General features: G+C 42.2%; 1 protein-coding gene across 1 annotated transcript in view; it reads right to left on the reverse strand.

The window, feature by feature from the left end:
• Positions 1-1,346: 1,346 nt before the first annotated feature.
• KBTBD12 (kelch repeat and BTB domain containing 12) overlaps positions 1,347-14,914 on the reverse strand; it is a 28,799-nt gene continuing 15,231 nt past the window's right edge. Inside the window, exons 4-5 of the mRNA XM_030956926.1 lie at positions 13,794-13,991; positions 1,347-1,516 (exon numbers count right to left, since the gene is read on the reverse strand). Of these exons, the coding sequence (XP_030812786.1) occupies positions 1,347-1,516; positions 13,794-13,991 (368 nt within the window). The remainder of the gene's footprint in view (positions 1,517-13,793; positions 13,992-14,914) is intronic.

Consider the following 14,914-nt stretch of genomic DNA (forward strand, 5'->3'; position numbering starts at 1 on the left):
GCCTTTTTTTTTTTTTTTTCTTTGTTCCATTTTTGTTGCTGCTTTTGTAGTTATCAAAAGCCACTTCTTGCTGGCAATGATTATTCTCACACAATATCATAGTTTAGTCTTATGTTTGCCTGTGGCATGCAGTCTGCATTGCAACATGCTGCCATTTACAGCTGTGGCCCCAGAGCACCATGAGGTTTCCACTTCTCTTGTCTGCACTGCCCAGGCAGTGACAGATACACTGCAAGGCAGGCACCAGAGAACTGATGAACAGTTACTGGTAATTCAAATGGGATAGCAATTTTCACTCTAACCTACTGTCTTCAGGCCCTACAAAGGCTAACACTGCCTTCAGAAGCACTGTTTGAATTGTTCCTCTTCCCTGTGATTATAGCCAATTCTGTTGGTAGAGAATTAGCCTTATTAGCCTCCATTAAAGCTGTTACAGAAACATTTATTGTTTAGCACATCTCTCCTTTCCCTGTAGCTGCAAGGCTGATATGCAGATAATACTGGTCTCCTTTATTACTTTTTAGTTGGCATCCCCTTATTAATCTCTCAAGGGAAGTTTCCTAACTGAGCTCTAAGATCCTGGTCATACCAGGCTTTGCAATAAATAGGATTTATGTGAAAATTTAAGATTTTTCTTGTCTTTGATAGAGACTGCCTACTAACCCTACTGAAAGACTCATTTGTGATTTGCTGCCAAAGGATTAGTTTTCTACCAGCACAGGTTCAGGTCTACTAGCAAAGACAGGATGTCTTGACTGTAGTGTCTGTGCTTTAGATAGTGTTTGCAGGAGCTGGTGTTCTTGGCTAATGGACCTTGGCTAATGGGATTTTGTTTCAAACAAAGGCTTTTCTATGTTTTACCTTTGCATCAGTCAATTACAGCCTGGCACTTGTTTTTCATCAGCTGACTTACTCTATTTCTTAGCTTCCTGGGGAGATAGTAGATCCAAGTGGGATGAACAGCAAAGGAGGGATTTCCCTGGCTAGAGCTTTCTGCCATGTGTCTGCTGTGAGCTGAGCCCTGGGCTGCCACTGTGCCTGTCAGGCAAGGAGCCCCAGCAGCCCAGGCTTCACCCAGCACTGGAGCTTGCACAGCCAGACTGAAGATGCAGAGCCACACACAAAGGCTGGACAACCTTGGCTTTCAAGCACAGAAGTGCAGAGCACCAGAACTATCAGATTAAGCATCATCAGAGAAGCACAGCTCAAAGGCAATTATGTCCTTAAGCACATGTTGCCCTTCCCTCTGGGTGGGACCCAGCTGTGATCCAGAGCCAGTGCAGCATTTTTCTCCCCAGATTCTTCAGTCTCTGCAGAATCTGGAAGCACTGAGAGCCCCTGAACTTCTATTGGTCCACTAAATCTGGAGGAGGAGGGATCAGATCCCGTGGGTTCAGCCGAGCCACGAGGCACACGTCGTAACTGTCGTGCATGAGGACGTTGGTGGCCACCACGTTCCACTGGTTCTCCCACGTGTCCAGCTCCAGGATCTCCTTGGTGATCACTTCATGACGAGCTGAAAAACAAAGGCAACAGCAGCAGGGGGCAAGTCAAACAGGATCCAAGAGGTTTGGGCAGTTGTTATTATGAGCCTACTGAAAGGGAAAATAAAAAGGTAATTTCTGTGGTACTGACAACATACAGCAAATTAAATAGTGCAGATGGAAATCTCCACAGTGCATTCAGTCCTCAAACTCTGGGTGCCAGGTGCAGAGACAAAAGCATCAAGTGCTCCATCTTTGTACAAGTATGCAGGTGGCATTTTATCCTGTAGTCAATGGTCCGATGCTCATCTTTTAGAGACAGAGTATTGCCTCTTGTTCACAAGCACGCCTGCATGCAGTCTGTTCTTTTCTTTGCCCCAGCCAAGATGCAATTCTCAGGCTGCAGGGAGCACTCCAATACTATGGCTTTTCTTGGGTGCAGAGTCTGGACATCCTGTGATTTAGGGAGAAATAAAGACAGAAAAAGCCTCCAAGGCTCTAGATGAACTTTAGATGTTCTGAAATGCTGAGGAATTTGTCATGGACAGGCAGGTTAGAAGAATGCCACTAAATCACAGCCAATCTCCAGACTAGAAGCTTTTTACAAAGACAAACAAAACATAAAAGAATCACCATGATGCAGAGAACCAGCAGTGCTATATTAAAATATACAAGACTACAAACCCTTCCTTTGCTAACAAGAGTCCTGAGCTCTGCAACAATTGTTACTCAAAACCAATCTTTCCTAAAAATAAAACCATCTTTCATTTCTGCTCACTTTTTCTTTTCATCTTAAAGTTGCTTTCTCACAGCAAGTAACTTTAGCGTAAGTTTTCCTTATTTTGAGCTGAGGACATGCATGTGCTTTGCTGTCAGATGAGCCTCAGGGGAGATATTTTAAAAGCCAGGTCTCAGACTTCCAAGGACAGACACTTCACAGGTACCAGGATAAGAACCATCATAGCAAGAAACATTGAATACTCAATGCTGTTTTATTGAGTCTTAAGAGACTGGTGACAGGATAAAATTTACAGGCTCCAGAGTGAGATTCCCATTCAGTTATCCCTTATGGGAATTTTTAAATACAAACAAACCCCCAGCAACAGCCCTATCTCACACCTACCAATTGCACCTCATGGTTTGGGCACTGCCCTTACATGTAACTGACACTAAAGGATTGAAGAAGGCAAAAGAACGAAAGCAGAAGAGCACCCAGAGACACAGATTGTTTCTCATGTTGGAAACAGACCACATATTTCTCCAGGGACAGCAGCTCTGGGGGTTGAGTTCCCCAAGACAGTGCTGTCATGGTTTAGGTTCCATGCAAAATTGGTGTTGATGTTATAATGATGCAGTGTGGTGGGATTTAAAATACTCCCCAGGCTCCCCTGCAAGGAGGAGCTTTGGGATGCAGGGAGGTCAGATGGAAACAAGACTCCTCCTCCCAGGAATGGCTCCCTTGCTGAGTGGGTACAGGACAGTTCTGTTTTCAGCAGGTCCTGAACATGGATGTTGCACAAGTTTTGTGGACATTTCTGCACATTTTTGTCATGCTTATCTAAGGAATCCACTCACCACCCATTCACCATCACCCTCTTTCATCTGGATACAGGAGGGCAGCATAGCTTTTCTGCCCCAGCTTCCACAACCTGTTCTTATTTCCCCCCTGTTATATCACAATTTATTGTGGTGTAACTTTTGTTGGTCCAGAGCCAGACCTCTGGGGCTCTCATAGATCTCCACAAGCTTACTCTCCAGGAGCTTTGAGTAAGATTGCAGGATACAGTCTCATCTGAACAGTCTTTGTTCCATTCCTTTTTGTGAAACAGGTTATGATGGATTGCTTATTGAAACTGGACTTTATAGGAGGATAATAATACATTGGAAGGCTGCAGCCATTCAAGACAGAAGACAGCAAGCTGCTAAAAAAGCCATTTACATGTGAAGAGAGAAGACACAATTGAAAAAGAACAAACAAATAACATGTGCCACTACCAGCAAACTCCTGTGTGACCCTGCAAGAGTGAAGAGGTTTTTCCTGAGGCAAATACAGGAACACAAACAGACCAAAGCTGTGACACAGGAGGCTCCTGTCTCTGTGTTTTTTTATTAGATCATCTCTTTTACGCAATAAATTTTTATGCCTGGATTTTCTTTGGCATGGATGAGGACAAAAATGAGACAAACACTGGAAAAATAATCAAATGCTGGAACCAAGACATTCTGTGAGTGATTGCAACACTTCAGAAAAAGAATTCATAATTAAAACATCAAAGGCAGATTCAGCAACCCTTCCTTAAAAGCCTCGCTGTGTTTTTTCCTGACCTGGGTGACTCTCAACCTTTATGTCCCTTGTTTCCCTTTTCTGTGGGATATTCTGATTGGGTTTGTTCCACGCTAGAAATTCTGCTTTGCAGCACAAGCAGTGTTAGTTAACTCTTAACCCTTGGGAGAGAAAAAAGAGTCAAGGGAAGCAATAATTTCTCTAGTCTTATCTTGTTTAAAAGAAATTAAGCAGCACCCTTTAGATGAGAAAGTTCATGTGAGGCAAAGCACTGCTCAAAATAGTCATACTTCAGAAAAAAACATTACACCTTTTCTATTTAAAAGAAAAATGAGTTGAAAACCTTCAGTTCCTAAGCCTTCTTTTTAATCTTATTTTTTCTTGGTAAAAACAACAGAAAAGGTGGTGCTTTCCAAAGAGAATGTCACCTTTGATTCCAGGCTATAATGCTGGATTTGGGCTTTAATCCCAATAAACAGCTCAAAGGTACAAATAATTCCTGATTCTTCTTCATTGATTTGCCTTATCTAATTGCAATTTTAAAAAGGCAATATCATAGCAGATTATTTTGCTCACAGGAGAATCATGTGACACCTACTAAATGAAATTGGCTGTATTGCAGAGATTACCTTCTTAAAAAGCCATGCACACAACTCTCTGTCCTCAGCATTATTCTGCCTCACCAGATGAGCACCTCACATAATGAAAGGGTTTCACTCATTTTATTTCTACAAAACGAGGCATTGTTTTTCTGCATCTTCTTGTTTAACCATGAGAAGTTTTAAGAAACTTTCTTACACTGTGTTTTTCTGCATGGGATTTAAACCACTTTAGATTAGAATTATTCCAATTGTACAAACCTAACCCTGATGCAGATCCTTTTCCAGCAGTAAAACAGTGATTTTTTCATACTCAGGAACGAAAGAGGCTAAACCAGCAGAGGGATCATTAATCCCAGTGTAACTTAATCCCCACCAGAAATTGTGGTGTGTTAAAGAGTCAGAACTCTTTGGGTACAGTTTTGCCCTCTTGATGTACAAGTCCAGACTAAAGGTTAACAGTGAGCCTACAAATCCATCTCTTCCCAGTGCAAGACTTAAATTACACCTGAAAATGTTCAATTTATGACTCTTAAAACTCTATTTTATATATGCAAATACAGTAGTCAAAGCAAAATTAGTTTTAAGATTAACTTTTATATTCTGGTCTGCAAACAAAACACTCTTTCACATTATTTTTTTCCTTGAATGTGCAGAAAGAACAAAAATATTAATTTTCAGTAAGTGATTGCCTGCCTTTCACATACACAATCTTGTTTTTTCTTGGAAAGGTTTGTGACTCACTCCCCAAATATGGCCACACTTCATTTTATGCCATAAGTTTTCTCATGCCATTTGAATCAGGATTGAACATAAATCAGGATGAACGATTCTTGGAAAGACACACAGTATGACTGCAGGCAACATAAATATTTCATCTGCTTTTTCATCTGTTTTGTTGTTGTTGGTTTTTTGTTTTGTTTTTTGGGTTTTTTTGCTTTGTTGGGGTTTGTTTCTTTGTGGGTGTTTTGATGGATTTTTTTTAATCACATTGCAATTCTGATTTGGAGGCTGGGAATGAAAGAACAACTTTCCATATTACAATAGTATTTATTACCACCTTTTTTGGACCTTTCTTTCTCATTTGTAACTGAAAATTGGAGGTACAATTGTCAGGTTTTGAGTTGAGAGGGCTAAAGGGAGGCAGATGTAGAAGAATTAAGCAATATGCTTAGCAGGTAGAAAATCCATGCTTCATCCAGGACTACTAAGCACACAGCTATTACATTTGTAAGCCAAGACAAATAAATTCATTCCGCTGTAGCCTGCTCATTGTCCAGAGGATTGAACTTAAAAAAAAAAAAAAAAACAACCCATTCTGAATCTCCATTCACTGGAGTGACATCTATGGCAAGTTTGCTGGAATGTGGTTGATATTTCATTGTTTCTTGCAGAAGCCCATGGACATCAGCTGGGAGGTTGGTGCAGCACAGGAATGAGGAAGCAGAGTGGTGGAGACAGTGAGAGCAGGTGCCAAGCCACAAGTCATGATGCCTCTGCAACAGTGCAGAGCAAAGATAACAACAACAAAAAAAGTATTCTGGGACAAGTTCCCCTGCCTTCCAGCAGTGACAGAGCCACACTGACACACTGTTAGATGACCAGCAGCACCTCAGCAACTTCATTCAGAGCAGGACCACCTTGTGTGCTGGGAAAAGCCTCGGTGTCACATCTGTCCTGGAGATCTGTGCCCTAGGACATCCTCACAGGCCACTTGTCTGAGCTCCTCCTAGTGTTGGTTCTCAGGCTGATACAACAACCTTTTTTCCTTTCCAGTTTGAAGGTTCCTAATATGCTCAGTATTCTTTTGCCATAGATCAATTTATATAAATAAATTTTAAAAAAAGACACCAAACCTGTAGCAGTTGAAATGCTGTCTGCTCTGTTCTTGTCATGGAAAAAAGCACCTGAATATCACAAGGTGCTTGCCAATTCAACAGTCCTTGAAATATTTACTCAGGTGTTTCTTTCCCTTGTTTGCCCAGTTCTTGACACCAAACAGCCACCCAGAGCTGCCTTGGATCAGTTCAGTCTCCACTGCTGGTTTGTACCTGTTTTTTCATGCCATTAGCTGCACCAGAGAATGATTTCAAACACATGGGACTAGCCTCTGCTACTTATCTTCCTCACCACTAATAGCTGCTTTCATAATTACATGAGGTGGAGTTAGGTGACCTGGGAATTCATATTTGTGTCACAATGGGATAGAAGTGCATTTAGATCATTACTACCAGATGTCCTGGCTCCTCATTTGCAGTAGGAAAAATAATAAGTTCATCGAGTCTGTAGCCTTCAATCCCATTTGTGTGCGAGAGCTGCTCCCTGACTCTACCAGTGAGACACAGGCAGCACCCTCACTAGGTCAGGGCCATCCATCATCTGTGCCTGTGGGCAGGAGCAGGCAGAGAATCCACAGGAGAGGGAGCTTGGCTGGGCTGTTTAAGGCTGGCCAGGTGAAGTACCCAGGCAGTGTATCCCACCAGACACACCCAAAGCTGGGAGGAAGGTGGGGGCTTCAATTTACCACTGTGGCAGCTTGCTGTTTTCCCAGCACCTGCATGGAGTAAGGTAAGATATTCATTCTCATAGACAGGTCCTCTCTCATCCTGATCTGCTGTGCAATTCTTCAGGACCATAGATTAACGAGCCACCCATTCACTCACAAATCAATGGATACGAAAATTAAATATATATATAAAGAATGGGCTGGTCTACAGAAGGGAGCTCCTAATTCAGTTGCTTCAGCTGTTATCCTTAGGACTGACCCAACTGCTTAAGCTTTTAAAATCTTTCCAGATTTTGCTTGCTCTTCATGGCCAAGGCCTCTTTCATGCACAGTCTCACAAGCAGGTGATAGCAGATCACAGGTTACAGAGGCAGAGAGTGAATGTAATATGAATTCATACGGGTAAAACCAGCAAATCAGAGCAAGAACTGTTTGGCTCAGCCTGTTCTGAAATACTGTTTCTAAATGCCTTACAATGGGTTCATATATAATTTATAGAAGATATAAAACATGTTTAGACTGTGCACGACAGTTTTGAACACAGTTGATGTCATACATGGCTACAAGCCATGTTTCTGAACAACCTATTGACCTGTTCAGCAATTAATTAAAATGCATTAAAATATCTATTAATCATTCATTAACCCTTTATAAACAATAAATGAACCTCAGTAAGAAGCAGGACTGAATAGCTAATACCACTTCCAGAGAGTGAGAAGGTCAAATTTAGATGTGAAATGAGCAGGTGCTGCTGCCCAGCAATTCCCCTGACCTGATTTGGCCTCATTTATGGCAGCACATTTCCAGCTAATGAGCAGGGTAGATAAGCAGCCCTCCCTGGGCAGGCAGCATTTGCAGAGGTCTCTCCCAGTGCCAGCAGCTCATGCTGGTGCTGGGAGAGAATTTGGTGAAAGGTCAAGCTGCATTTTTTGGGCTGGATATGGCTTGTGAGCTGCAGAGCCATGGCAGTGCCTGCAGCCCTGAGCAGAGCAAAACACAAGGGCTCTGAATCCCTTCCATTGGTGGGAATATTTATTCTAATGGCAACAACTGTGGGCAGGAGAACTTTAATTATTCATCTGTGCACACTAAATTTTAACAGAGGGAAACAAACAGTGCTGCAGATAAGCAGCCCAGGGTTTGAACCTCTGCTTTATTTAGCTGGGAACATGGGAAGGTGCTGGAGAACCAGGTTTTGTTCCAATCTCTCAACCCCCAAGCTTCACAAGTGCAGTATTTACTGTGCCAGACTCCTTAATATGTCTATATTTAATTCCAGTAATGTTCCATAACCACTATAATAAAAAACAAGCACTGGAATGATTCTCCATCTAAATCACATAATGGAGGAGACTAAGGGGAACAGCTTCCATGGGAGATTAGTCAAAATAAATAAGTATTAAGTTAGTCTGCCATTAGGAGTGGGCAGTGTGGAGATAAAAACTCATTAGCTCAGCTGGAATATAGTAATTACTACACAGTTCTGCACTGCTGCAAGCAGAGCTGCTTCTATTCCAATGCATGGATTGCAGATTATGTAAATGAGGAAGAATAGACTAGAAAATTAATTAACTGTAAGTTGTTTTTTGGGTTTATTTTTTTAAGAATCAAAATTAACACAAGTAGTAGGACTCTGTATCATGGTCACCCATCCGGGGTAACAGTTACAAGCACAAAATAATTTAGGTTCTTGTATGTCCATTTCATAGATATTTCTTCCCTTCTTCCTTTCTCTGGCTGTAACACTATTCAAGAGAAAAATTATTTCTACTTGATATGAGTAAGTAAATACCAAAACTGGATTAAGCAGCTCTGGTACCACATGAAACTACACACATTACAGAAATTTTCAATATACATGTTAGGGAAGTACATTCACCTCCTCTGCTCTAAGCTACACAGGAGGGAGATGGCAAAACTGCCAGTTCATAGATAGACAGTTCCACAAAAAGCCCCATTACCTGATGAAATTATGAGACCTTTTAGGGGATATGTGCTGCTAAGAGCAGATCTATTAAACATTTCATAATCTGCATTGAGGTGCTTGTACTTTGCACATCAGCTGATGTCACATGGATAACAGTATCACAGTAGAGGTGGCATTTTAATTAACATCATAGAATCATTTAGGTTGGAAAATCCCTCTAAGATCACCAAGTCCAACCGTTAACTCAGCGCTGCCGAGCTACCCCTAACTCACATCCCTCAGTGCCTACACGGCTTTTAAACACCTCCGGGGATGGTGATTCCACCACTGACCCTGGCAGCCCATTCCGGTGCTTGACAGTGCTTTTAGTGAAGAAATTTTCCTTAATACCCAATCTAAGCCTTCCCAGGTGCAACTTGAGGCTGCTTCCTCTTGTCCTGTCACTTGTTACACCTGGGAGAAGAGACGACCCTCACCTGGCTACAATTTCCTTTCAGATCCATAAGCTCCCCCTGAGCCTCCTTTTCTCCAGGCTAAACACCCCCAGCCAGTCCCAAGGAGGTTTGTGCTCCAGCCCCTTCCCCAGCTCCCTTGCCCTTCTCTGGACACTCCAGCCCCTCAATGTCTTTGTGTAGTGAAGGGCCCAAAACTGAAACCAGGATCTGAGCTGTGGCCTCAGCAGTGCCCAGTACAGGGGGACAATCACTGCCCTGGTCCTGCTGGCCACACTATCACTGATACAGCCGGATGCTTTGAGTTAAAAAAAACAAAACAAAACACAAAAACCCAACAACTCAGCTCTGGATTTCAGTTTCCAGACAGCTGGACCAACATCTATAGCCTGAAACTAAAGCTACAATCCCCAGCCACCAGATACAGGCTACAAGTGACAATGACAGCAGATGACATGGCCCCAGTAAGCAGGCACACACCTTTTCTTTGATTACTTCCGCCAGAAAAACATTTATAATGCTCAGAAGCAGTCAAAAAGAAAGGGAACCTGATCTGGCAGGCATTTTATAAGGGTGTAATCCTGCATACCTGAAGAGCTGCTCCCCCTCCATCAGGGAGCCACACTAATGAGGCTGCTTCTGCTGGGCACAGGCTGATGTCAGTAGCTGTCAACCTGTGCAGCTTGACAGGTTTTTGTTCAATGAAAAGAAAACACATCAACAAGAACACTGTACAGTCAGGCTGCAATGTGGCAGTATTTTAGCAGAAATCTGGCTGGCTGTTGCACACTGAGCCCTGCTGAGTATTCATACTTGGGGTAATGCTTTTGCTCTGTGCGGAACTATAAACTAATGGAAAAAAATTAAAACGTGTGATTATCTTGATGAATGCTACAACAGTGCTAGAAAATGACATTTGTGACACAAGGCTTCATGAGCTGGAGCTGAGACAAGCAGGTTAATGGCTCCTGTTTACCATAGAAGCTTTAGTAGAAAATGAAATAATTTGTATAAACAACTGGACAACAGATGAAGTTTTGCAAGTCTCACTAAGGAGGAGACAGATTCAAAACAGGAAGTGTGTTTTTTGGGTGCTTACGACTGTAAAAACATACAACATTAGTCAGCTAGTGATAATACAGAGGTCTCTCAGATGTTTGCACCATCAAACCAGACACCAAACTCTTGATGTGTTTGCCCTAGGTAAGCCAAGTTAGAATCCCTCACATCCAGATTTAAACATGAAGCTTTAAGAGAAGGACAGCTCCTCTGAATTCTGAATTTCTTTCTGCTCCTTCAGAGCAGATATAAAGCACCAAGGATCTGAATCTCCCTCTGAAGTGTCTGTGGTTCTCCATCTGCTGCAGGGAGCCCAGGGTTACCAAGGTCTTAGTGTAGGCACTGCAGAGAAGTGTCTGAGCTTCAGCTGAATTAATCCCCTTTCCTCTCCCATGGCCAGCTTTGAACAAGCTTCTAACTTGAGCAAGCCTCAGCAGGGGAAGCCTTACAAGCCTTTCCAACATATCTCAACACTGAAAAATATTCCTTGCAGTTCAGAGGGAGCTTGAATACACTTTGGAGTTCACTCATCTTCTGGAAGGACTCCTATTGCTACTGTCATCTGGCCAAGCTGACTTTCCTCTAGAGTAGCTGCAGTTTTTCTTCCTTTTCTCCTGGGGATGATGTTAGAGCTGCACCATTTGTCTTCCCTTCAGGCAGACAAGGATTTGTGACAGTCAATACATATGGAATGGGAATCCTGCCATCACAAAACTTCAGTTGTCACATGGGACTCAGAAAAGATGGTAGGTGAGCAGTACTTATCCTTTCTTTCAAATGTAGGGCCTTTTAAGCAGCTGCTTTTCAGCTTTGGCTACAGCATCTCTGGGCCCTAATGATCCACTTCGGTCTATACACATGCAGGAAGGCATATAGAGCATGACACATACCCGTCAAAAATCAACATGAAACAATGTCTTTACCAGGTCAGCTTCCTGCTGGATCAAGAGTGGGTTTAAGAAAATGCAAAGGCAAGTGAAGGCTGAAGAGATTAGGACAGATCTATATTATACAGAGGGTTAGTTTCAGCCCTATAGGCTAAGACTTCAATTGCAGCAGTAATTTTAGCTTATTTTCCTTTCTTTTTTTTTCTTTGCTGTGCTTATTCTTGAATGATCACAGCAGTCCTTTGGCATTCAGCAGGCAGAAAACCCAAAGACTACAGCTGTGCTTCTAGCTTGTTCCAAGAACTCCAACTGGATGAAAATAAATTACAATGTTTTGTAAAACTGGAATATCCTCTTTCAGTCACATCCCTCACAAAAACCAAAGTGACATGCCAAGAAGCCCAAAGACCAAAACCAAACAAACACATTCTAAAATAATAGTATCTTCTACTAAAGCAGCAGAAGCACATGCTGTTCTGTACCTTGAAGCTGCTGAGCAGCTGTAATTGTGAAAGTGCAGGGTCAAGTCACCCTCTCCAAGCTCCCACGTGGCAGTAATAACCCTCTCTCACTCCAAAGAGTAATAACCCTCTCTTCATCAGGCAAGAACCCTTTCCAGCATGCAGAGAACACGTGGCCAGGGAGAGAGGCCAGCCAGGTGACATCTCCACCCTCAGCTCATGGCCTCTGCCCATCCTTGTCTTGATGATGTAGCCAGAAGCTGTTTTGTTGTGACCATTTAGAAAGCCCTTTTCCTGTACTAACTTGCAAGCCACATTAAGAAGCCTGTGTTTAAGGCACAGGTTCCTCTCAGCTCCTAAACTATGTGGTTACACTTGATTTGACAGTGAGACTCTTATTTTGGCTGCCTTGTTAATGACTGCCTAACAGCACAACTGCACACCACTTCTTTACTGGTGTACAGAATGCTCATGTAGGGGGTCAGAATTCAGGTTGCACAGGTAACTGCAAAACTGGCATTTTCTAACTTTGACTTCTTGTTTTCCAATCTAAATAACACTATTAGTACAAAGGAGTTCTATACATAATGACAGATATTGCAATGGTAGAGGAGGAATCAGGACCCCATTGAGCTGGCATTATACAAATATACAAAAGACAGCCTTCTTGAAATCCACAGGAGGACTTTCAGCCTCTCCCAGAACAACCACCCTTTATACATGACTCAGTGACAGAACGTGGTGGCATTGTACAGAAAGTGTTTTTTATGGCTCTGAAGTTACACTAGTCAGAAAATCTCATATTAATCTGTTAGTCATCTGGAAAAAATTGCTTCATTTTTCACTGTTAATGATCACAGAGTCATCAAATTGTTTAGGGTGAAAAAGAGCTTTAAGATCATCCAGTCCAACCATTAACCCAGCACTGCCAAGCCCACCACTAAACCACGTACCCAAGCTCCTCATCTACACATCTTTTATCTCCCTCCAGGGATGGTGACTCAACCACTTCCCATGATTAGCCTTTTGAAATTTTTACCCACTGACTTTAGGCTCTTTCATAATGTTGCTGAGAAAAAACACAACTAGAATGGCACAAGGTTTGCTATGGAAACACAGAGATTTGTGATAAGCAAAATTTCTCTGACGTCACAGAACTTCCATCAGAGATGACATGGAACATGCCAAACAATTCTTTTCAGGAAGCAGCTTCCTCAAACAGTAGCGAATGAAAGCAGAAGGCAAGTTGTGAACTAGCTGATGAAAATCCTCATTCTAAAATAACAGCAGCTTTAAGTTTAGAGCTTGTTACACAAGTAAAACTGTAATGAGAAGGACATATCTCCCAGTGATACCACTATTCCTGGTCAACAGTGAGGCTGACATGATATTTATTAGCACTGGATAACTGCTATTGCTATCTGTGCTATTGCTTTCTCCTAGAAAGGAATTTGGGGTGGCAGCTGTTCATAGCAGAATCATTTAAGTGTGCTTGTTTTGCAATCCTTTGCATTTATAATGAAAAAAAATAGGTTATAGGCGCTGGAGATCTAGATAAGGCTAAGCAAAGTTGGAAGGAAGAAGACTTAAAAGAAGAAAGGTGTCCCTGGGGCTAAGATTATTTAAAATCACCAGATCTGGATCTTCAGCCATTTTGTATCTCAGTTCCCTACCCAGGGCCCTCATTAAGTACACAAGGTTTTTCAACATTGATTACAAAAAGCATGTAAGTAAGCAGGCAGAGTGAGATAACATAGCTAAGGGCTGATGGACAGGGCCTTAATCTTCAAAAAACGTGCCCAAGTTCTCTAATGTCCATAAAACACTAAGCTCCTCATTTCTCTAACTCTAAAAGTGAACCCAGAATAATTCTGCTGAGGTTTTAGATTTGGACAGGTTTAGAAACAGATCAGAAACATCCTTAAATTTTTGTGTTTTGTGAAGGAAAAAAGCAAAAGTTAAACAGAACCCAATTCATGTTGACATTAGGAGCTGGCAGGCCAAAGTGCAGAATCAGGTCTGTGACTCCAGGGCATGCCAGTGCCACCTGATAGGGCTGATCACTCATCAGGTCAGTCTGTGTCCAGTGGAACTGATTTTAACTACACAGAGCATGCTGGACTCATTTTAGTACCTGCTCCATGAAATCCTCCACAGAGGTACAGCTTCCCTTCCACGCAGCCTGCACTGGTGGAGTTGGTTCGTAAGGAAAGGAGGGGAGAAGGCATAGGGGGTCCATCCCTCCAAAAGTCTCCATCAGGGTTATAAATCTCCACTGCATCAAGACATTTCCGTGTCTGTCCTCTGTCATAACCAAGGCACCCAATTCCTCCTGCAAAAGATACAGAGGTGAAATGTAGCAGTCCCACATTCTGATGTAAAATACACTGCTGCCTGCATTTTCTGTTTGCATCTTCTCATTTCCCACTCTTTCCTCTTTGCAGCTTCAGAAGTTTGTGAGAGAACACAAAGCAGAAGCTACAGCACGTTATCCACAGACACCAAAGCGAGGTCTCTTCTGAAGTCTCATATCAAAGGAAGAACAAGCAGAATGCCTTCAAAACACAAAGGTATTTTGTTCTATTTTCTTCCCATATGGTAGAAATTTTCATAATTATTTGTTCTATTTGCTGGACAAATTGCAATGGATCAAAACCTATTTTTCAAATACTGTTGTTGCATTTGACCCTCACACATTACTAGCAATTATTTGCATTTCTTGGTTATTTTTCTTCAATAAATATTATACCTATCTCTTATGCTAAATTACACTTCTTAAAGCAAATAAAATTCCAGTAACAAACCCATTCAACACACAGGAAAGCCAGCTGAGTTATTAGCAACAAGCCCTACTGTTGAGTGGTTAATTAGGGTGCTTGAAGTCAGTATGCAGGATTGAAACAGATCCCAGTTTCCTTTTGCTGGGACAGCCTGCAGGTGTACCTGAGATCCCTACACACATTGGAAACAGTGATAATACTTTGCAAACTCTGCCTTTCCAAATCCCTTCCAGTGATCAAATCCACATTTTGAATTTGCAGCCTTTGGTTCTCAGGAATTAATATGCTGACATCCTCCCCATGCAGGTTTTCCATCTGTGCCAATGGACACAATACCCTGTAATGAGCACTGATGGAGTTCTTTTGTGCATGTGTGTGTTTGTGGCTACTTTTAAACATGAAATAGCTGCAATAGGCAAGCCATTTCCACATGGAGGCTGCCATTCCAGATACACGTGTAGGGCTGCCCAATTGT

The sequence above is a fragment of the Camarhynchus parvulus genome, chromosome 12 (genome assembly GCF_901933205.1).
Source record: "Camarhynchus parvulus chromosome 12, STF_HiC, whole genome shotgun sequence".
Classification (NCBI taxonomy): domain Eukaryota; kingdom Metazoa; phylum Chordata; class Aves; order Passeriformes; family Thraupidae; genus Camarhynchus; species Camarhynchus parvulus.